The 22724-nt window shown below is 41.6% G+C and overlaps 1 protein-coding gene across 1 annotated transcript in view; it reads right to left on the bottom strand.

Annotated features, from left to right (window-relative positions):
* LOC112104902 (cytosolic phospholipase A2 zeta-like) overlaps window positions 1-22724 on the bottom strand; it is a 41865-nt gene that overhangs the window by 6774 nt on the left and 12367 nt on the right. The window contains 11 exon segments of the mRNA XM_024197503.2: window positions 49-163; window positions 998-1220; window positions 2547-2683; window positions 3208-3343; window positions 5980-6017; window positions 9962-10075; window positions 12479-12648; window positions 13984-14050; window positions 14934-14976; window positions 15501-15550; window positions 21535-21663. Coding sequence (XP_024053271.2) covers window positions 49-163; window positions 998-1220; window positions 2547-2683; window positions 3208-3343; window positions 5980-6017; window positions 9962-10075; window positions 12479-12648; window positions 13984-14050; window positions 14934-14976; window positions 15501-15550; window positions 21535-21663 — 1222 coding nt within the window.

Here is a 22724-nt window from a genome sequence, read left to right as displayed (position 1 = left end):
ATGTAATTTACAGATTTTAGAGGGGGAAAAAAACACTTCACTTCATACCTGTAAATTCATGGCTACTGATGTTGGGCTTCACATTGACAGCCGCATAGATAGGGAAGGGGTTCTGTCCCCACCTGACTGCTGACTGCTGGTCAGACAACTTCGATGGATCCTGCTGGATATGGCAGGGAAATGTCATATCACTTTGGTGTTCAGTTTTGCCTTTAAATAGAAGGTTCCTCTTGCCCTTGCAATACCATGTGACTGATCTGACCAATCACACAGCATGAATAGTGAACAACTCAAAGGAAATTCTCAAGCAAATTCTCTTTAGTTTTTCATGGGCTTTTTTAAAACCTCATGGAGTAATTTGTCGAATTCATGATCTCATCTTTCGGTATTTCCACAATCCAGAAACAGAAATAACATAAGAAAAAACTAGATCTCACAGTGTTTAGTACTCATAAATGGTTCCTTTAGGCATCAGGAGAGACAATAAAAAACATAATAGCAAATACGAAGTACTAGACACACATACCTACTGAGGAAAATACTGTGAGCCAGGGATTCTGGATTTCTAATCCTATCCGTCTCTTATTCAGCATGTGGCCTTAGACAAGTAACATAACCTCTCTGTGTCAGAGCTACGCCATCCGCAAAAAGAGGTAATGCTTATCTAATCTCAGAGGTGTTATGAAGATGAGTCAGCTAATGGTTGTGAAGCATTTTGAAAATACAAAATGCTACGTATTTATGATTATCATAGGATATTTACTATTACATTAGCATGGAATAGGTTTATGATTAACATAGGATAATCACGTGGGGCTTTAATCACCGTTAGATATTATTTAAAGTTTTCATTTCTCCTGTAAAATTCTGTTTCTCTCTGGGAGAAATTTAAGAAGTGTTCCACAAGTCTGAAGAGATAAGTTGCCTGAGGCTTCAAACAGGTTTGTTAAACTCCTATTCTGAAGACAAATCATTCACAATCCAGGACTCTCATTACCTTCTGTTGTAAGAAATATTCTATGATAAGGCCCCACAAATCCGTGAGTGTGACCTTCCGTCCTTCTTTCTCCAACAAGACCAGCTGCTGGAAATAATACACCAGTCGTTCAGCAGAAAACGCCCCCACTTTGCTGCTGGTCACAAGTTTCCGAGCAACGCTAATTGCATCCTGGAGGTCGTTGTGGGACCAGTGAGGGTCTTTGTAGATTTTAGACAAACACCTAGTAAAACGTCCACCAAGTTTTTCAGTAAACAACAAATTATTACACAAGATGCCAAACGTCTGGAGAAAGATGGCTGCCCTCCCCACATTGTGATTTGAACAGAACTGAAAGTAACATCACTGTTTTTATTTAACAACATATTAAACTGTAGTCTACAGCACACCTTGGAATCTTCAAGGAATTTGTTTTCCTATTAAATAATTTTATGATAGGTCACAGTTTGGGCCTCAAAACTGCATTCTCTTAAAGTCTTAATATCATATCTCTGGGCACACCCTCAGACTTTCAGTAACAACCTAATTAATTATTAGTATGAAGAAACTTTCCTAAGGCATCGATTACCATAGTCATCTAATGTCTGGGGTTTCCTATGTGCCCTCTTTTCTTTACCTCAGTATCTCAGACTACTTTAGGCACAAACATATCCCCTTTCCAGCGCCTTCCCTCTAACTTAATTCACATTATTTTTTCTTAATACCTAGACATACTTTGCACACCTTTCTGCAGGCCAATTTATTTTAATGCTACATGGGCTTGTCCCTTGATTTTTCTGCTACAAGCCTGATATCACTAAAACCTCATTTCTTAGAAAGAAGACTTTCAGTGGCAAAGGGACTAAGGCCCCAGAGAGATGGATCTGACTCGTTGAAACTGGAAGTAGTCTGAAATCTTTTGATAAGAATTATGTTAATGAAAATATTGCATGGATTGAAGAAAAATGCTCACTTAAAAAAGGGGGGGCAAAGATATTATACCTTACTTTCCTGCTTCTCCTTTTTATCACTGATTCGGGGGAGGGAGGCTACTCAGATCCCCTCTCCCCCTGTGATGTACTCCTACAATGGAGATCAGCGGGGCACTTAAGCTGGAGCTCCCTCAAAATAAACAACAGGGAGCTGCCGATAGGGCATCCCCGGTGAGGGGCTCTTGATTCTGGAATTCAATTCTCCCTACTTGGTCTGCCAGAGCCCAGATTTCTTAACCTTCTGAGCATGCTACAAATCTCACCTTTTTCCTCCTTTAGTTAAGGCGGTTGAGAGGGGGTGGACCAAGGTGGGTTTATTTATGGGCAGTCCTCTGGGTATATTTATCCTGTAATTTTTAATTTATGGGAGAGGCACCCAGAGCTTGAACTTTAGAAATCTGAAGGATAATTAAATAAGTAACCAGATGAATAACAGAGACTATGGAAATATATGAGCTTATCACTGAATCATCCATGTTGGTAAAAGTAAATTGTGTCAGAAGAGTATCATTCCCCAGTCTATGCTGACTTGGGTTCTCAGGTCAAAGGACTATGGGGGAAAAGTTCCAGTGACATACCAGGTGGATCCTGAGACTCCACACATATACATCAGGATATCCAAGAGGTCAAGCTGCTGGAGTCCTGACAGATTGCCATAGAAAGCAGTCATGGCTCTCATCCCACCTCCTGATCCCACTACTGCCACTACAGGGATCTACAGGAATAGAAAAATGAAAGGCTATGAAAAACATGCAATTGAGTATACTGCATTACATACCTATGTATTAAATTACACACACACATACAAGGTCATTTGGTTTTAGGTTTCATTTAATGGATTTTCTCATTATAAACAAAAATAAAATATGGGAGGTAGTAAGACAGATAAGTATTCCTTTGAAAGGGCTCTGTTGACCTTAAAAATCTGAGCCCACTATGTCCAAATCTTCTGCTCATTTAGCCTCTGTAATTTTATCCAGGAGTATGAGCAGCCATTTTGGACAGAAAACAGAGACTATTAGCAGCTCAAATAGCTTTCTCCTGTTTTTTTCTGGGTTGTTTGTCCCTGTTCTGCTACTGTAAATCCAAACTGTGACTGTCTTGTATTCTGAACTGCTTTTTCAAAACCTGTGTGCTTACAATCTATTTTCCCATTAGGCTGAGGTTCACTGACAGTACAGTTATCGCCCCCTAAAACTAGTCACAAAGGACAGAGTTCTCTAAAAAGGGATTTCATACCTCATCTTTCTTAGGTTCCTCTGGCAAACCAAGTGTCTTCTTTAGGGCATGAGAAACTATTTTCTTCCTCATGTCCAAAAATTCTCTCTCCCCTCTACAGAGGTCAAAACTGATGCGCACATCAAGATCCTGAGAGCTACTCCCACAAGCAAGAGGAGAACAAAGGAGAATAGGAATGGCAAAAAAGAGAGAGATGAACTTTCAGAGAGCCCTTATCACTTGAGACTACCTCTCTGATTTTGTATCCTGCCTCACCAGTTAAGAAGAAATTAAATGCATTTATTTTTCCTTGGTTTTCATTCATACCTGTGTTGCATTCTTGTTTATGTTTTACTAGTATCTGATTTTAAAGAACCAAGCTGTCCAAGTGATAAGAGCCATGAAAAAAGCACAGTTTGTCCCATCTCTGGAACAGTTTTCTTACTTCAGCATTCCAGACCAAAAACTTCACACTTCCTTCAAGACCCTCTGAAAGGCCTCACATCATCAGGATAGCCTCACAAAAATGAAGCTTCCAAACCTGCTCTCTTCCATCAGATAATTAAACATTAAAAAACAAAATAAAATATTTAAAAAATTGTACCTGACAAGTCTGTTCAATCACCTATACAATTTCTCAGATGATACATGGGGAGAAAAACGTTTATACAGTCAAAAAAGCAGAATATACACTTTTTAGATAAATCTATTACAAATCAGGGAACAGTTAGAAGCAAGACATCAGCAAAACAACTAAAGTTAGTTCTAATGTTCTTCCACTCACAAGATTATGCAGTCACTTCACTTTTAAGCTGTATCCCTTCCCCAACCCTGCTTTCCATTTTGCCTTTTTACACCATAAGCTCTTTGAAACAGGGCTCTGACTCCTTACATATTTGCCGAATGCCCGTGCATCTCAATAGAGAGATAGAACTATTAATATGTCTAAAAGAATTGTAACAACCTCCCTGAAAAAGGCAGATATAAAATCTGGTTAGAGGAAAGTCGTAAACATTCAGCAGATTGAAAATATTTTAAATGTGTATTAATGACATGATGTGTGGTTTATACCAGACCATGCCTTAAACAGGAATCAGCTATACTTTGAAAAAATATAATCTACCAATAATGACACACATTGTACTGTTTGGAACTGAGTGCTAGCTCTCCTGCCCGTGCTCATACATGCATTAGTTTATGGATGAGTTCGCATATTACCATTTGAAGCAGCTTTCATCCAGACCACATCACACAATCCATTGTCTACAGCCAAGCTCTAAGATACAACCGCATTTGCTCCAATCCCTCAGACAGAGACAAAAACCTACAGGATCTCTATCAAGCATTCTTAAAACTACAATACCCACCTGCTGAAGTGAAGAAACAGATTGACAGAGCCAGAAGGGTACCCAGAAGTCACTTACTACAGGACAGGCCCAACAAAGAAAGTAACAGAACGCCACTAGCTGTAACCTACAGCCCCCAACTAAAACCTCTCCAGTGCATCATCAAGGATCTACAACCTATCCTGAAGGACGATCCCTCACTCTCACAGACCCTGGGAGACAGGCCAGTCCTCACTTACAGACAGCCCCCCAACCTGAAGCAAATACTCACCGGCAACTACACACCGCACAAAAACACTAACCCAGGAACCAATCCCTGCAACAAACCCTGTTGCCAACTCTGTCCGCATATCTATTCAAGGGACACCATCATAGGACCTAACCACATCAGCCACACCATCAGGGGCTCATTCACCTGCACATCTACCAATGTGATATATGCCATCATGTGCCAGCAATTCCCTTCTGCCATGTACATTGGCCAAACCGGACAGTCTCTACACAAAAGAATAAATGGACTCAAATCAGACATCAAGAATTGTAACATTCAAAAACCAGTAGGAGAGCACTTTAATCTCCCTGGACGCTCAATAGCAGACTTAAAAGTGGCAATTCTTCAATAAAAAAACTTCAAAAACAGACTTCAATGAGAAACTGCAGAACTGGAATTAATTTGCAAACTGGACACCATCAAATTAGGCCTGAATAATGACTGGGAGTGGTTGGGTTACTACTAAAAGTAATTCTCCCTCTGCTGATACTCACACCTTCTTGTCAACTGTTGGAAATGGGTGACATCCACTTTGATTGCATTGCCCTCGTTAGCACTACAAAAGTAATTTTCCCTCTCTTGCTAGTCACCCCTTCTTGTCAACTGTTGAGAATAGGCCACTTCCACCTTAACTGAATTGACCTCATTAGCACTGATCCCCCACTTGGTAAGGCAACTCCCACCTTTTCACGTGCTGTATATATATACTGCTTACTGTATTTTTCACTCCGTGCATCTGATAAAGTGGGTTTTAGCCCACAAAAGCTTATGCCCAAATAAATGTGTTAGTCTCTAAGGTGCCACAAGGACTCCTTGTTGTTTTTGCTGATACAGCCTAACACAGCTACCACTCTGAAATTTTTCAGATTTGACTTCCATAAGCAACTCTTCAGCACTCAGCCCCAAGTTTGTTATAATCTCAGTTCTTTTTCTGAGCCCACAGATACAATAAGTTTCAAATACAAGGAAAACTGATTCTACAGTAAAGTTACAGTGAACTGATACAACAGAAGAAAAAACCCTCTACACTAGGAACCTTTTTTCACTTGAGACTGTCAAGTAAAATGAACCGTAAGTATGACTGAGATAGGTAAAACAGTTACCAAGATAGTTTATAAATGAGAACAGTATTTGCTTATCATATGTTCTTTTAGGAATTTCTGGTATCTGACGCACCTCTCTTCAACCTTCACAGTCAGATCCACACCTTGCCCCTGGAAAAGAAGGAACAATCCTGAACCAAAGGATAGTTTTACAGACGGTCTCACCCACGAGCCATAAAGAATTCCCACAGCTTATCGTAAAAAAATTATACAAGATCTATCCAGAAGTAAAGCCAACTCGAAGACAGGCCATGTTATGTTTTCACCATACACAAAGAACAAATATATGCTTTAATCAGAGGGACCTTTATTGTAGATTAAGAAAACAAGAAAAGCTAGCAATAAAGTCACCATAAAGGAACACAGCGGTGTACTGTGACAATGTATAGAATATGTGGGACACTATGATATTGTTGATACCAATATAATAAAATTACAAGGAATCTGACCAGATAGGCCGTGTGAGGTATCTGCCAAAATGTTACCATTTGCCAAGTATGATAATTTTGTTTATATATTTGTATCACCTTTTATTATGAGTTATAGATATGTAGGGTATTTCTAAACTTGTGCTTTGTTTCTGGGTGACACCCCCAGACAGATTGGCATCAGCACTGCTTAGCCTGTTCGATGGCCCATCAAGGGTCATCACTTGTACAATGTATCCACTGAAAGGAGCCAGGGAATACACCTCGTGAGTCAGCAGGACTTGTAGGGGCATACCTATAGACAGAGGCTTTAAGGCTTTTCCATGCCCATGGGCTGTGAAGCTTGTGTTTGGGACACAAAATACAAGCCACATAGCAATAGGAATATAAAGGGCAGCTGCATCATCTGCTTTTTGTCTTCAATCCTGCTTCTTACCTCTGGAGTAACTTTTCTACAAACTGAAGCTCTGAACAAAGGACTGAATGACCCATCCAAGCTGTGGATGTGTTCCAGAGGGATTTTCAAGCCAGCCATCTCACCAATACTGCTAAGAACCTGATATATGGACTTTGAAGTCTCTGGGTGTATCTGAGCGCTTTATCATTTAACAAGTCTCTTCTTGTTCTTTCTTTTTTCTTTAAAATAAACCTTTAGTTTTAGGTTTCAGAGTGGTAGCCATGTTAGTCTGTATCAGCAAAATCAACGAGGAGTACTTGTGCCACCTTAGAGACTAACAAATTTATTTGGGCATAAGCTTTCATGGGCTTTCATGGGCTTCATTAGATGCATGTATGTGGAAAATACTGTATTTTCCACATAAAGGGGGCTGTGTGATTTCTTTTTTAGCTTCTTGATAACCAGTATGGGGAATCAGAAGCACTGTTTGTGACTGGTTGGTAAGTTTAACTTCAGTGTTAACCAACCACCAGTTTGGGGAGTGTCTGCTCTCCCTTTTGCAGCCTGCCCTGTCCTTGGCATTTCCAGTGAGGGTTGTCCTAGGCACACCGGGTCACATGTACATCTCCTCTAAAAGTGCAAATTGAACACAGAACCTGTCACTGTAGAAAGTTCAGTCTTTAGAGATTTAATGATCTTCTGACATCAATTTGAATTATTAAATAAATTAGTAAAAATTTTAAAGTTACTATAAGTAACGCAAGCTGGCTAGGAGAGAAGCCACTTATTTTGGGAAGGTATTAGCAGACATTTAGCATAACCTTTGATCTGAGCAAATAAACTTTGGTCAGTTCGGTACACCACAAAGGCTGATTAGGGGAAGGATTCTCTCTCAATTTGGGGAAGTGAAATTAACTATTGTGTAAACTGGTGCATCAGTGGCAGACCATATTGTAAACACCTCTTTGTATACGTTGGTACAGCAACCCAGCACAATAGCGAGCATTCCTGGCTGGGCCCTCTGGGAACTACTGCAATAATAGATAATACAAATGTATTTCAGTGTAGGATGTTTGGTCTGAATGCTCATTGTACAAGCGTGTAGGATTTGAAATCAGATGGTATGAGGATACTTATCCGGAGCAAAACTGAAGCCGTATTATGGAGGTTCTGCCAGAAGTTAAAAGTAGCACAAGGATTTTCCTTTTAATTGGCCACATTAAGTGTTAATATTTTCTCCAATTTCAATTTTTTTGAAGGAAAATTTTAAAATTACAAAATTTAGCATTTTTTAAAACTTAGAGAGTTTTTAAAGTGTGAGCGAGTTTGTGAAGTTACTGTGTGTTATAATAATCACTTTTTCAAGATTTTCAGGGTTGGATTTTCACCTTTTTTGTAAACCATTTTTGTGAGCTACCAATACCTACAGAATCATAAAAATCCACATATAGCAAGAACGTGACCGTTTTTGGTAACTGGAATGCTGGCTAGGACAATAAATACATGGATTTTGACAAATTTTAACAAAAAGAGCTAATTTAGTTCATTCACATAATCCCCTGTCTTCAGCATGTGAGTCAACATGGCAGAAGGTTTTGAACATGAAAGTTTATGTAACAGAGGTTTTCGGACATCACAGCTCGTGTGACAGAAGATTCTGGAGGCTCCTCCTAACACTTCTCTGAAGATGACACAACACTGTGTGATGAGAAAACCCATCAATGTAACCATAGAGATTATAAGCACAAAAACATAGTCAGTACATATCTTGTGACAGATCCAACAAACCCCTGTGTTTGACCTTGCACACAATCTTTGGGTAAAGCTCAGTCTCTTCAGATGTGGAGTGATAAGATATGCTGCTAATGACTCTAAGTGGGGCCTTTGAGACTCCCCACTTTGCCACTGCGCCCAGTGAGAAGATGTAGGCAACAAAGCTGCGGGGTACACCCATCAGCAAGGGCTGCCTGGTTCCTGCATGGATTTCCACAGTGCCCTTCCCTCAGCTATTGAATGGTTAAGACATTTAGACTAATATGCTTGACTTGATTGCCTATGTAGATGCAAAAAAAGCCAAGGGCCTGGAGGAGGGAGAGAGTAAGAGAATGGAAACATGAGACAAGCCACGGCCAGATCGACAGAGGGAGGAGCAGGTTTAGTTGCTGAGCTGCCAGATCTGTGCTCACCCAACACTAGCCTCTGTCTCCTCCTCTCAAGAGAGGAACAGGGCTAGGCAAGAGCAATACCAGCTCTCTCTTCCAGAGTCCATGGGCATGCAAAATACTTCTTGTGATTGCTCGTCTCAAGTCAACATGGACATCTCATTTCTTCCCATCTCCATAAAGAGGTCCTTGACCAGCAAGACCAGACAGAGAAAATGCTGAACTGAACAGGAAAAAAACAGGGCTCAATGAATTTATACACAGTTTTGCTCTGTTTTATTCAATGCTTTAAATTAACCCATGAATTGTAGACAAGATTTCACTCTTTCCTCCTATTTACAACATTTGAGAGATGACCGCTCCAACTTTATTGTGAGGCAGCAATAACATGCGAGTGAGTGCTCATTAGGAGAGACAGACAGTATATAAGGGGTTAGTTACCATGGGCTTCCGCAGTTGAATCCAGAAAATTTAGCAGAGCACATGTCTTCTCTCTAGCAACCTGTCAGACAGGCCAAAGTGGATAGGATTTCTGAGCCAAACCCAATTCCAAACCGAAGGTCAGGTAAGTGTGAGAGGACGGGGTAATTAGTAAAGGGAAAATGAAAGGCACAAAGGGAGAGATAGTGGTAGGCTTATCCCTATCAGCCCCTCATTCACTCCTACCCTTCACTTCCATTATAATATTGTCCCCCTCTGATTATCCCCTTTACATTCCTTATTTGCTCTAACAACCAACTTTCTCCTTATCTCCCTTTATTCTCAATCAAAAGACTCTCCTCCTTCAATATTCCCCTTCCTCGATTCCTTATCTCTGACTCATGCACCCCTTTCTCTTCCCTCTTATTGTAGCACATAGCAGCTCCAGTCAGATCCAGGCATCGCTATACTAGGGTGCTGTATAAACACATTGTAAAAAACAGTTTATGTCCCCAAATCCTTCTGACTTTAAAAAACCAACACTAACAGTAACAAAAACACAACATAGAGCTTAAAAGCACAAAGCTTAACTTAGTCCACCATTTCCATGCCCCCCAAAAACCTGTGCATAGAAAGAGAGACTATTACCTTTCCTAGTGGAATGCTAATTTCAACTTCCTGTCCAAGAGGAAGTGTTGCAAGAGGGATTGTTCCTGTCCCTAAGCGTGCAGTGTGCATTTTCAGATCCTCACTCCATCCCTCCTAGAATTAAAATGCTTGGTTTACATACAAAGTAACGATTTCTATACATTTATAGAAGCAACCTTCCATCACTCAAGGTGCTGCACACTTGTTATAAAAACATACCACTCAACTATGTGCTATTGACTAATAGAAAACCGTATGTACGCTGTTCAAATGAGTAAAAATGGCTGGTGGTTTAATTATCCAATAACAAAAACTTTATTATGTCACAGTTCAGATTGAGACATGCAATTCAGCAAAAGATGTACCGATAATATCTCCTTAAAATATCACTAACTTTGAAAAATTAAAAATTACAAGCTAAAGTTACATAAACAATTCTGACCTACCCAGTTCACACAAGTGGACCATTATACAGAAACATTCCCAAAGACCAGCAACTAAATAAACTTGTCCTTTGAACCTGGATACATGGTACTATATGAAGGCCCAATCCTATTTCCACTGAAATCAATAGTCCTCTTTCCTTTGACTTTAATAGGAGTTTGACTATGCCCTTTTTAACCTTTAATAAACCTATGTGGCTCATCAGCAGGTTGGAACTTTTAGATCCACTGCACAGACCTCTGCCACTTGAGGTAATGGAGTAATTGATAGCAGTAGTAGGTTGTCACCGTCTCTACGACCCAGAACTAGAGGGAACACTTTGCCGGCAGGTTTCAGAGATGCTTGCTGACAGCAGAGGAATGGTGAGACTCAGGAATCTTGGATTCCATTCCAGGCTCTGGAGGGAAGTTTGCTCTAGTGGGCACAGACCCTTCTGACCATTTCTCACCAAGGTTGACCCCTTCTGCCCTGTCTCCTCCAACCTGTCCCTGAACCAGTCCTGTTTCTTCCCCACCCCTGGCTCCTCGCCCCAGTCTATTCTCCTCACCTAGCTAGTTCCAGTCTCCATACTTCAGGTTTCTCACTCCAGTAGCAGTCTCCTTGCCCAGCAAGTCCTAGTCTCAACCCCTCCAGACATTCCATCCCAGTCACCTACCCCACTCCAGGTCTGAGTCCTCTTGCCCAGCCATTCCCAGTTCCCCACCGCCCTACACCCGCCCCTTGTCTCCAGTCTCCCAGCCCAAGCAGTCCTAGTTTCCCCCTCCTCTTCCAATCTGTTGCTCCACAGTCCCAGTCTTCCTCCCCAGGCTCCTTGTCCAATGTCAGCACCTCCCCTTCCCCCCCACTCAGGCTCCATGCGCCAATCTCTTTGCCTAGACAGTCCCAGTTCTCCCCCACTCCAGCTCCTTGTCAGATCTGTTCTAGTCCAAATCTCCCCACAACTCTTCATCCAATCTCAGTTTCCCCAGCCCAACCACTGGCTCTCAGTCCCATCTGTTTCCCTCCCTAGCTCCCAGTCTACGTGCCCAGCCAGTCCCATTCCATCCCACTCACAGTTTCCCTCCTTTCAGCCTTCAGTCCCAGTTCATCCCCTAGGCTCCTTGTTCCAGTCCACTACCCCGCCTACCCCCGCCCCCACCCAGTACAGCTCTTGTCCCCTCTAAATTTGAGTAAGGTAGCTTCCTCCTCCACACTCCCTAGGCGTCAGTAGGAGGGCCATTGAGAGCACAGGAGAGGCAGGCTCCCTTGCTCCCACTTCCAGTGTCTGGCCCCAGCACAGTCTGCAATTGCAGAGATGTTCTGCTTAGCTCCAAGGTGGGACATGCCCAATGTGGATGGAATTCTCAGGGAATTCAGCTACAAAGTTCTAGCATTTCTCTACTGACCATGTACAAACTGCAATTTTTCAATGGCTACTAAATTGGCCAAATTTGGGCCGATTTTCATAGGGATGGTGAAAGAAATATGCCTGACACAAATACCACCCTCCTGCCAAATTTCAAGTCCCTGCTCCAAGGAACAGGGGTGCTAGAGCTTCTCAAAGAAAAGGTCACCCTGGTGGGTTGTTGGGGTTTTTTTTTTTTAAAACATGGGCAAAACAACGTCTTTTTCCCTAAGCACATTCTCAGAAACAGCTCAATCATTTTGGCTGAAATTTTCCAAAATAATTCAGCATGAGGCAGATATCTGGCAGTAAAATTTCAGCCCAAATGGTTAAAGTTTGGTAAAGTTATAAGCAAATAAACAGCATCTTATTATGGGAAGTGCTGGGCCATCTTAACAATAGTCGGCACTGCTAGCCCCACCCTATAATTATTTGTTGTGTATTCTCACATCCAATAATTAATATAAATAGTTATTATTTTAACATACTGAACTTATTTTCATCAACGGGTTTAAGAGCTATGTCAACTTTGCCTCTAACACTACTTGTCCAACTGGGGTAGTACATGGAATTATTATGAACGGAACGTAAGTCAGGACCCAAGTGTCATTTTCAGGAGCCGAGGACCTGGCTTCAGAATAGATTTGCCTGGCTAGTGGATTAAGCCTCTGGCAAATGCTGTTTCTCACCTCTAGGACAGTTGTCGTTTGCAGCAGCTCCAAGTGCATCTCTGGGCAGATTTCTCTGTCTACGTGGAAGAGAAATGGGATCTTCCTTCTCTCTTCTGAATCAGCACTGCAGAAAGTGGATGACCGATTCTCAAAGGCCCCTGGCACAGACAACTTGACTTGACAGTTCTCTGAATAAGGAAATGAAAGATTCAGTCCACACAATTAAGAGCATAAAGACAGAAAAGGAAATCCCTAATATACTACTTTAGATTGCAATCAACTCTTCTCAAGTGACTAATGCCTCAACAAGAATCCCCTCCCAGATACCAGAACTTCTCACATCCTCCAGAACAGATTCCACATTGATTCCCCAACACCCTGCCTGCAGTGCTTCTCTGCTGATCATCTCCAGCTGTCAAACCTACATATGAACCCTTGTAACATTAAGATGGGTTTCCTGTTTTCCAGGTGGGTTCTGCTCATCCAACCGAATACAGATATGGTGGCAGCGGAGGTGTGTTAGCTGTGCCCCCAGCACTGCAGATAGCATTGAGGGACTGCATTAAGTGAAAAATGGGAATTTTGTTTGGATGGATTTTGGCAGGGAGGGGGTAGTGTTATTTTACAGAATACCTACAGAATTATCCTTGTTTGCCCCAGCTGTCGTCCTCACAATCCCCCTTTTGTAGGAATGTCAGTATCTGCCCTTTGCCAGCCAGGTGAACAAAAGGTCCTGTTAAGCCCATATCAATGTTTTTTATACAACTCCATAACAAGGGGAAGTGCAGTTCCTCACCATATCCTCTGCCACTTAACCCCTGAATTGGATGTATATGTCAAAGGAAGGATATATCCATCACAGTTCAGGACAACTGCACCTGTATTCCCCCCTCGCAGTCCCTTGAATGCACCCATGCTAGGCTCCCAGCTACTCAACTTTCTTCTCTTGAGCAGAGACCACATTTCTCTCCCTCTGGATCAGAGTGTTTCCAGGCTGCACAGTAGTTCCCTGCCTACACTGTGATATCCCCAGAAAGCCAGACTCCATAAACAGGCTAGCATCTGCACTTAGCTTTCTCTTTAAAGGGTATGAATAGATGTAATTGCCAGCAGTTATAAGTTACCACACAGCCCTTTGTGAGCAAGCACATTTATTCTTAAGGTGAAAGCATTAGAGAGAAAAATATTAAAAACAGTAAAGGAACCTACATGCATGCTAATAAACTTGCCAGAGATCACCCCTCAACTCCAGAAAGAGCTCTGTTACTAGTCAGTCCTTCAAACCCCACAAAGGGGTTTATCTGTGACCACAAGTTCATAACAGTCATGAATAGCTCAGTTTTTCCTTTACACAGCTTGGGCCTTTGATCCTGGCCTCATGGAAAAGGTGATCGGCAGACAAAGGCCCACAATAATACATAACCTTTGCATTTAACACAATGGACTCCAAAGATACTTAACTTAATTCAATAAGGTTTTTCAAGGCTATTGCAGGAAATTGCCATGTCTCTCACAAGACCTACCCTGTATTATCCATTTGGTCTTCTCACTTTTATTGATGGAGCCTTGAACACACAGGCAGGGATGAGCCTATGTGAAAAGAATGGGCTGTGAGAACTTAACTCTGACTAAGAAATTGTGTTCATTTCCTCATGGATGCTAATGCTAGTCTCTATGATGAGAAGTTGTTAGATGATTAATCCAAGAACAAAACTAAGGTCAGTTCAGGACAGATTTGTTCCTGCATCCAGAAGAGCATTCCCCCCAAGCAAAACTCTCGTCGCAGTGCTCAGAATGACTCTATGGCTTGAGCACCTTCCTCCAACTTCTTATTCCTGGTTGCTTCCGACCTAAACCAGTGCCAAATAAAACTGGCCTGGAGAGATTGGCTCTTAAAATCATTTGTTATTAAGGGGCATAGGAATGGAAGTGCAGGGATCTTCTATGGAAAGCAATGTGTACCTCAGCACTGGGAGAGGTCCAAAATACTCCCGCCACCAGACACACGTTCTCCAGAAACACAGCTTTTCAAAATCTGCCCCACAGCAAACACGCTGCAATGAAAATGATCACCCCTCTGCCAGACACAGCAATTTCAAGAAATGCTTGCAGGTGACAGTGTAACATATGGAAAAAGTGGGTCATGTCACCCTTTAGTGGTAGGTCCACTAGAGTATAACAGCCTACTACTGCAACCAGTAATGGAGTTATTCTTTAACTATTCTATAACTAATGGAGTTATTCTCTAGCTCATAAGGTTGAGGTCTCTTCTGTGGTACTTAAAGTCCCAGGTATATACCCAGCTGACACCCTGTGGGGAAGTGGGAGACATCACTACAATCGCAGCCAAAGAGAGTCTCTCTGATGTGAGAGAATGAAAGGGGAGTGTGGAAAGCAGTGCACCACCAACAGCACAACCCACACCAAATAACAGCCCTCCAGCATGATAAGTAAAAACACATCTTCTGCTCACCACTAGAACTCCATTGGTGATGGCCTCAGTGTGGGGAGCTGTGCTGTGGAAATGAAGGAATAATATGAATGAGTTTTGGTTCCTTACCTACCTCTCTCAACTCTCTGCATTTGGGGCCTAAACTGTGATAGGCTTTTTATAATCTATAATCTGACACTGAAGCAAATGCTTCCTTTATGTCAGACAAAAGTTTTCCACTGTCAGAGGAGAAATAGCATCTTGGTTTTATACAGCTGCTTTGGATTCTCCCACCTTGTCACAGGATAGCCAGAACCCAAGAAGGAAGGATTTGAACAGGATACCAGTCATCCCAGACATACTGCAACGAAACACTGGAATATATACTGTGAAATATCCAGCTGCATTAACCTGCCCTAGACACATCTAGGATACCAAGATTGTGACTCCCTCGGAGCAGCGCTTCAACAACCCCTTCAAACTGAGGAAGCAGCAGCTTTGTTGACGCATCCCCTCACATAGTGAGTGCACTGAGAAGTACTACAGTGGATTGTAAAGGATTAATTCAAAACTAGATGTACAGTTAGCAGCACCTGGTGGGTACCTCACCTTTCTTCCAGAGAAAATTCCACATCCAACTCTTCTTTCCCCTCCTTTTCCTTGAAAGAAACCAGACACACAATGGGTCACCTGAATATTGGAGAACACATTTCATAGCTCCAGACCCACCCCAGTCCTTTTTTCCCCTTCCATGATAACTTCTATCCATGGAATGTCTATGGATAGAAATTCCATGCTTGAATAATAAGAGTATAGCAATAGGAATATACTACCAACCACCTGACCAGGATGGAGACCAGGGGAGGGGGGGAAGAATACCAAAGAAAACCCCCACAGTAGTATTTAATTTAAAAAAGGAGGAACTATACAAAAATGAGGAAGCTATGAACATTAAAAGGAACAGTCACAAGAGGGAAATGCCTGCAAGCTGCATGGAAGCTTTTAAAAAAGACCATAATAGAGGTTTAAACTAAATGTATACCCCAAATAAAAAAAAAACAGTAATAGGATCAAAAAAAATGCCACCATGCCTAAACAGAGTAAAAGAGATAGTTAGAGACAAAAAGGCATCCTTTAAAAATTGGAAGTCAAATCCTACTGAGAAAAATAGAAAGGTGCATAAACTCTGGCAAGTCAAGTGTAAAAGTATAATTAGGAAAGCCAAAAAAGAATTTGAAGAGCAACTAGTATGAGCCACAAAAACTAACCGTGAAAAAAAAAATGAAATACATTAGAAGCAGGAAGTCTGCCAAAAAATCAGTGGGGCCTGTAGTGTGACTCAAAGTTGGGTAAATATAAATGTAACTTAAGGATTAATAGGTTCTTGTCCCAAGAGCAGTCCCAGTAAGGTTATTATAAAATTATCATATAATTTGGGAACCCCGATGTGCACAGGTGCAACACTCACATGATAGGAATTCTTTATATACATAAATATATGATTTATTAATAATTTAGCAAAAATTATACACTCACAAACTTAACAAAGCAGATAGAGATAATACAGAAAGTACATTTGGACGTCCATACTTACACCCTTATCTTTCATACTTAACCATTATCTTTCTCATCACCGTCATCGTCCTCATCTTTCCCGGTGGCCATCATTCTGGCCCCTCCCAAGGTCTACATTTCTCCAACCAATCTGCTGCCCCATGGATGTTACTTTTATAGTAGGTTACGCTGATGCTGCCATGACCAATACATATTCAATAGAGGTCTTTATTTGTATTTCCTTCCCTTAAGGTGTCCGTTTTCTATAGGTTAATATATGCATGATGTTACCCTATTAGCATACACCTCACTTTGCTGTCATGGCAGCTTTGCGGTCAGAGGTCCTGTCCGGAACTTTCCAAATGCTGGTGTCAGCTATGTTCTGTGCTGGGGTCAGCTGGGGTCTGTGGGTGGCTGATGTCAGTATTCTGGACAAAATTCCCCCTCTTGCATGCTACTTTCAGTTCCCTATAACTTATGAGTTACTTAAGCTTATCTATACCAAAGGTTATAGGCCTCAAGCCTCACACTATCTACTAAAGCCAAATCTTACAGGATAAAAGCCTATAAGTTCCTTGTATTACTACTAAATACAATAAATGAATATAATACAGGTACGCTGGCCCACTGGGCTACAGGCCATTAGATGATTGAGGTGCTAAAGGAGACAAGGAAGACCAGGCTGTTGCAGAGAAGATAAATGAATTCTTTGCACCAGTCTTCATTTCCCAGGATGTGATGGAGATTCCCACACCTGAGCCATTCTTTTTAGGTGACAAATCTGAGGAACTCTTCCAGATTGAGGTGTCAATAGAGGAGATTTTGAAACAAATTGATAAATGGTAATAAGTCACCAGGACCAGATGATATTCAACCAAGAGTTCTGAAGGAATTCAAATATGAAACTACAGAACTACTAACTGTGGTATGTAACCTATTGCTTAAATCAGCCTCTGTACCAAATGACTGGAGGATAGCTAATTTAACACCAATTTTTTAAAAAAGTTTCAGAGGTAACCCTTGTAATTATAGGCCAGTAAGCCTAACTTCAGTACCAGGCCAATTGGTTGAAACTATAGTAAAGAATAGAATTATTAGACACAAAGATGAATATAATATGTTGAGGAAGAGCCAACACAGCTTTTGTAAAGGGAAATCACCAATCTATCACAATTCATTGAGAGGGTCAACAAACATATGGACAAAGGCGATCCAGTGGATATAGTATACTTGGACTTTGAGAAAGCCTTTGACAAGGTCCCTCACCAAAGGCTCTTAAGCAAAGTAAGAAGTCATGTGATAAGAGAGAAGGTCCTCCCATGGATCAGTAACTGGTTAAAAGACAGGAAAAAGCGTAGGAATAAATGGTCAGTTTTCACAGTGGAGAGAGGTAAATAGCCAGGTCCCCCAAGGAGCTGTACTGGGGCCAGCTCTACTGCTATTCAACATATTCATCAATGATCTGGAAAAAGGGGTAAAACACTGAGATGGCAAAGTCTGCAGACAATACAAAATTGCTCAAGATAGTTAAGTCCAAAGCTGACTGCAAAGACTTACAAAGAGATCTCACAAAACTGGGTGACTGGGCAACAAAAGAGCAGATGAAAATCAATGTTGACAAAAATAAAAAGAACAGGAGTACTTGTGGCACCTTAGAGACTAACAAATTTATTAGAGCATAAGCTTTCGTGGGCTGCATCCGAAGAAGTGGGTTGTAGCCCACGAAAGCTTATGCTCTAATAAATTTGTTAGTCTCTAAGGTGCCACAAGTACTCCTGTTCTTTTTGCGGATACAGACTAACACGGCTGCTACTCTGAAACCTGTCATTAGACAAAAATAAAGTAACGCATATTGGAAAGCATAATCTCAACTATACATACAAAATGATGGGGTCAATTAGCTGTCACTACTCAAGAAAGATTGTGGATAGTTCTCTGAAACTGCTCAATGTGCAACAGCAGTCAAAAAAAGCTAACAATGTTAGGGACTATTAGGAAAAGGATAAATAATAAGACAAAATATCATAATTCCGCTATATAAATCCATGGTATACCCACACCTGAAATACTGCATCCAGTTCTGGTCGCCTCAACTCAAGGAAGATATATTAGAATTGGAAAAAGTACAGAGAAGGACAACAAAAATTAACAACGGTATGAGGAGATAGTAAAAAGACAAACTGTTCAGCTTGGAAAAGAGACAAATTAGGGGTGATATAACAGAGGTCTATAAAATCATGAATGGTGTGGAGAAAGTGAATAAGGAAGTGTTATTTACCCCTTCACATAACAAAAGAACTAAGGGTCACCCAATGAAATTAATAAGCAGCAGGTTTAGAATAAACAAAAGTAGTACTTCACTCAACGCACAGTCAACCTGTGGAACTCATTGCCAGGAGATGTTGTGAAGGCCAAAAGTTTATCTGGGTTCAAAAAAGAATTAGATAAGTTAATGGGGGATAAGTTAATCAGTGGCTACTAGCCAAGATGGTCAAGGACACAACCCCATGCTCTGGGTTTTTAACCTTCCCCTGGCTGAAGCTGGGACTAGATGACAAGGATGGATCACTTGATATATTGCCTGTTCTGTACACTCCGTCTGAAGCATCTGTCACTGATCACTGTAGGAAGGCAGGATACTGGGCTAGATGGACCATTGGCATGACCCAGTTTGGCCATTCTTCTGTAACTTCTCACAAAGATATCTTTTACACTGGGCCATTACAGATATCTGAGCTGATCTGTCTCTGATACAAAGACATGTAGCCTCTCATTTAGTCTAAATTTTTATTCTCTTCATTCTCCTTCCCCTTTCTGTGTTAAACTGCTGCCATTAGAGCACCTTGCTGCCAACAGGGAGCATGGGCAGCCACCCCTGAGGCTGGCATAGAGAGCTAATAGCGTGGAAGGTGGTACCTACCCATCTTCTCCTAGTCCAAACATTGCACCTTCACCATGAAGCTAAACCCAACTGATCTGAAGAGAGACACACTGCTGAGGTTACCCTTCACCCATGCATCTTATGCTGTAGCATGGATTCCCTCCAGGCTCATTTGTGTTGCCGGAGGGCTAAATATACAGAGAAACACTGTGATTAAAAATCTTAAATGGGAGTAAAGTGGAGGCGACAGCAAGGAGCAAGTACTTCCCTACTAAAAAAACCAAGTGCTTCTGTAACCCACACATCTCCTAGTGTGTTGTTCTGTCCCATCTAGTGGCACCGAGACCACTTAGAGAGACCGAGAGAGAGATTAGTGAGTCTGCTTTACAACCTTAGCTAAGAGCCAGTTGGCTTTTAGCTCATGCAGTAGAGGCTCATGCACTAAGCTCCAGAGGCCCCAGATTCGATCACGACGACCGGGGTCTGTCGGTGTTACAAGTGGGGGCTCTGGAGATTTTAGTGCATGAGCCTCCACTGCATGAGCTAAAAGCCAACTGGCTCTTAGCTAAGGCTGTAAAGCAGACTCATTAATCTCTCTAAGTGGTCTCGGTGCCACTAGATGGGACAGAACACCACACCCAGGTGGTGTGTGGGTTACACTTTATCATAAGCTCCCAGATAATCTTTAGTCACAGCAGTGCCGTGACAGCACTCAGTCATTGAGGTGGCAGCAACAGCAGTGGTGGGGGTTTGTGATTGTTCTTGCCATATAGCAGAGGAGCTCGGCTATAACGTGATGGAGGATATGAAGAGCAAACAAAACGCAGCAGCCTATAGTGGAGACCTTTCCAAAAAGTAAAATTATACCCAGCTTCATCAAGGTAATGAGCACATATGTACCCTTAATGGCCATTTCCAACCATGGGCCTTCTGTGCCAATATTCATGCCTTGGCTTCCCTCTACAGCCTGCACTCCTGCCACTTCAGATCTCCCCAGCTAAAATATGCTCCAAGTCTAATCAGTGCTTAGATGGAAGACCTCTAAGAAAAATCAATATATTGCAGGATGTGGTGCTGACAATGAAGTCATATATCCCTCTGGGTCAGTAAGGATCCAGTATAGTTGAGCAGTGGTGGTTGTTCCGCTTAAAGTGCATGTTTTTACAAGAGTAGATGTGTTTGTTTCACCCTCCTAGGAAAATTCTGCTTGAATAATTGCATTCCGTCTCCCTGAATTCCCCCCGCAATTCCTCCCTCGGGAAGAACAGACTGGTCTCTCAAGTGGGCACAGAGTTGATTGTGAATGGAGGTTGGGAGAGTACCACCATTCTTCTTCCACCAAATTGAGCACTGATTACAAATCCAAACCTCAAGTTGGGTTTGTGAAACCTGCCTGGACCAATGTATGAATTCATATAGAAACCACAAAGAATTCACTGTTTTCAGGTGAGTTTCATTCTAAACCTGGAACTCAAGGAGTCTGATCCCTCACAGAGCAAAACTGAAAGCAGATTTACATGAACCCCTGAAAAACAAAACTGCAGAGTTTTGTACAACTCCATTGTTAATCAGTTCACCAGTCTCTAGTTTAGATATCAGCCGATACATTGACCTTCTGTGCCCACTACCTCCTCTGAAGCACTGACAGCCTACAAGGCATAAACTGATGTTTCCCAAAAAGGACAGTATAGAGATTTTCTTTAAAAACACCCCAAGAAATCTCCAATACATCCTACTTTGGCAATTGCCTTCTATTTCATGCAGAAATGTGGTGAGGGACATGGAGGCAATATGGACTTTAAATCTGAATATTTCCCTGAGGAATTTTCACCAGTGACTCAATATCAATCACCACCAATAATTTCTAAGGGTTTGTGTCATATTGTGAGTCCTGGAAGCCAAACAGGGGAGTTTGAACATGGGGCTATGGTGGAAGCTTTAAGAGCTAGTGCTTCAAAGGAATACTGGATAAAAAGCAGAACATGATTGTTCAGTGTTATCTCTGAAATGTGATCCAGGACAACTGCACAGGTTGAGACTCGTTAGCCACATTATCCTCCATTTTGGAAAGGAATATTTAATAAATCAACACTTGCCACATACCTAGTGTGGGAAGTAATCCTGGTACAACTACCAGCCTCTTCATCACATGTCAATTACACATCCTACTTGCACTAGTCTTTTCCCCACTGGGTAGAAAAATCTCACCTGGGGATTTAGCACAAATGTGTGGTTCAAAGTCTGCCCTGGGGTAATATTCCCCACATCAAAATGAATGGAGGCAGCATGACTCCTCAGCACAATGCCTTTGTCATAGAAGGTGAACTCCAGGATATTCTGCAATGGGAGAAGTGAGAAATCTTATCTAAACATCTTCCACAGTCAAATAATAAAATCTATCATAGCCTAATGTGGAATAAAGGGATATTCTCAATTCATTTGTTATTCTGTCCTTTGTCTTATCATAGAATCATAGGACTGGAAGGGACCTCGAGAGGTCATTTATTCCAGTCCCCTGCACTCATGGCAGGACTAAGTATTATCTAGACAATTCCTGACAGGTGTTTGTCTAACCTGCTCTTAAAAACCTCCAATGATGGTGATTCCACAGCCTCCCTAGGAAATTTATTCCACTGCTTAACCACCCTGACAATTAGGAAGTTTTTCCTAATGTCCAATCGAAACCTCCCTAGCTGTAATTTAAGCCCATTGCTTCTTGTTCTATCCTCAGAGGTTAAGAACAATATTTTTTCTCCCTCCTCCTTGTAACAACCTTTTATGTAATTGAAAACTGTTGTGTCCCCACTCAGTCTTCTCTTTTCCAGACTAAACAAACACAGTTTTTTCAATCTTCCCTCATAGGTCATGTTATCTAGATCTTTAATCATTTTTGTTGCTCTTCTTTGGACTTTCCCCAATTTGTCCACATCTTTCCAGAAATGTGGCACCCAGAACTGTACACAATACTCCAGTTGAGGCCTAATCAGTGCGGAGTAGAGTGGAAGAATTACTTCTCGTGTCTTGCTAACAATACTCATGCTAATACATCCCAGAATGATGGTTGCTTTTTTTGCAACAGCGTTACACTGTTGACTCATATTTAGCTTGTGATCCACTATGACCCCCAGATCCCTTTCTGCAGTACTCCTTCCTAGGCAGTCATTTCCCATTTTGTATGTGTGCAACTGATTGTTCCTTCCTAAGTGGAGTATTTTGCATTTGTCCTTATTGAATTTCATTCTATTTACTTCAGACCATTTCTCCAGTTTGTCCAGATCATTTTGAATTTTAATCCTATCCTCCAAAGCACTTGCAACCCCTCCCAGCTTGGTATCATCCGCAAACTTTATAAGTGTACTCTCTATGCCATTATCTAAATCATTGATGAAGATATTGAA

The sequence above is a fragment of the Terrapene carolina genome, unplaced genomic scaffold, assembly GCF_002925995.2.
Source record: "Terrapene carolina triunguis isolate 2854851 unplaced genomic scaffold, T_m_triunguis-2.0 Scaffold96, whole genome shotgun sequence".
NCBI lineage: Eukaryota > Metazoa > Chordata > Testudines > Emydidae > Terrapene > Terrapene triunguis.
Note: the sequence above shows the minus strand (reverse complement) of the source record. Positions and strands in the feature narration are given on the sequence as shown.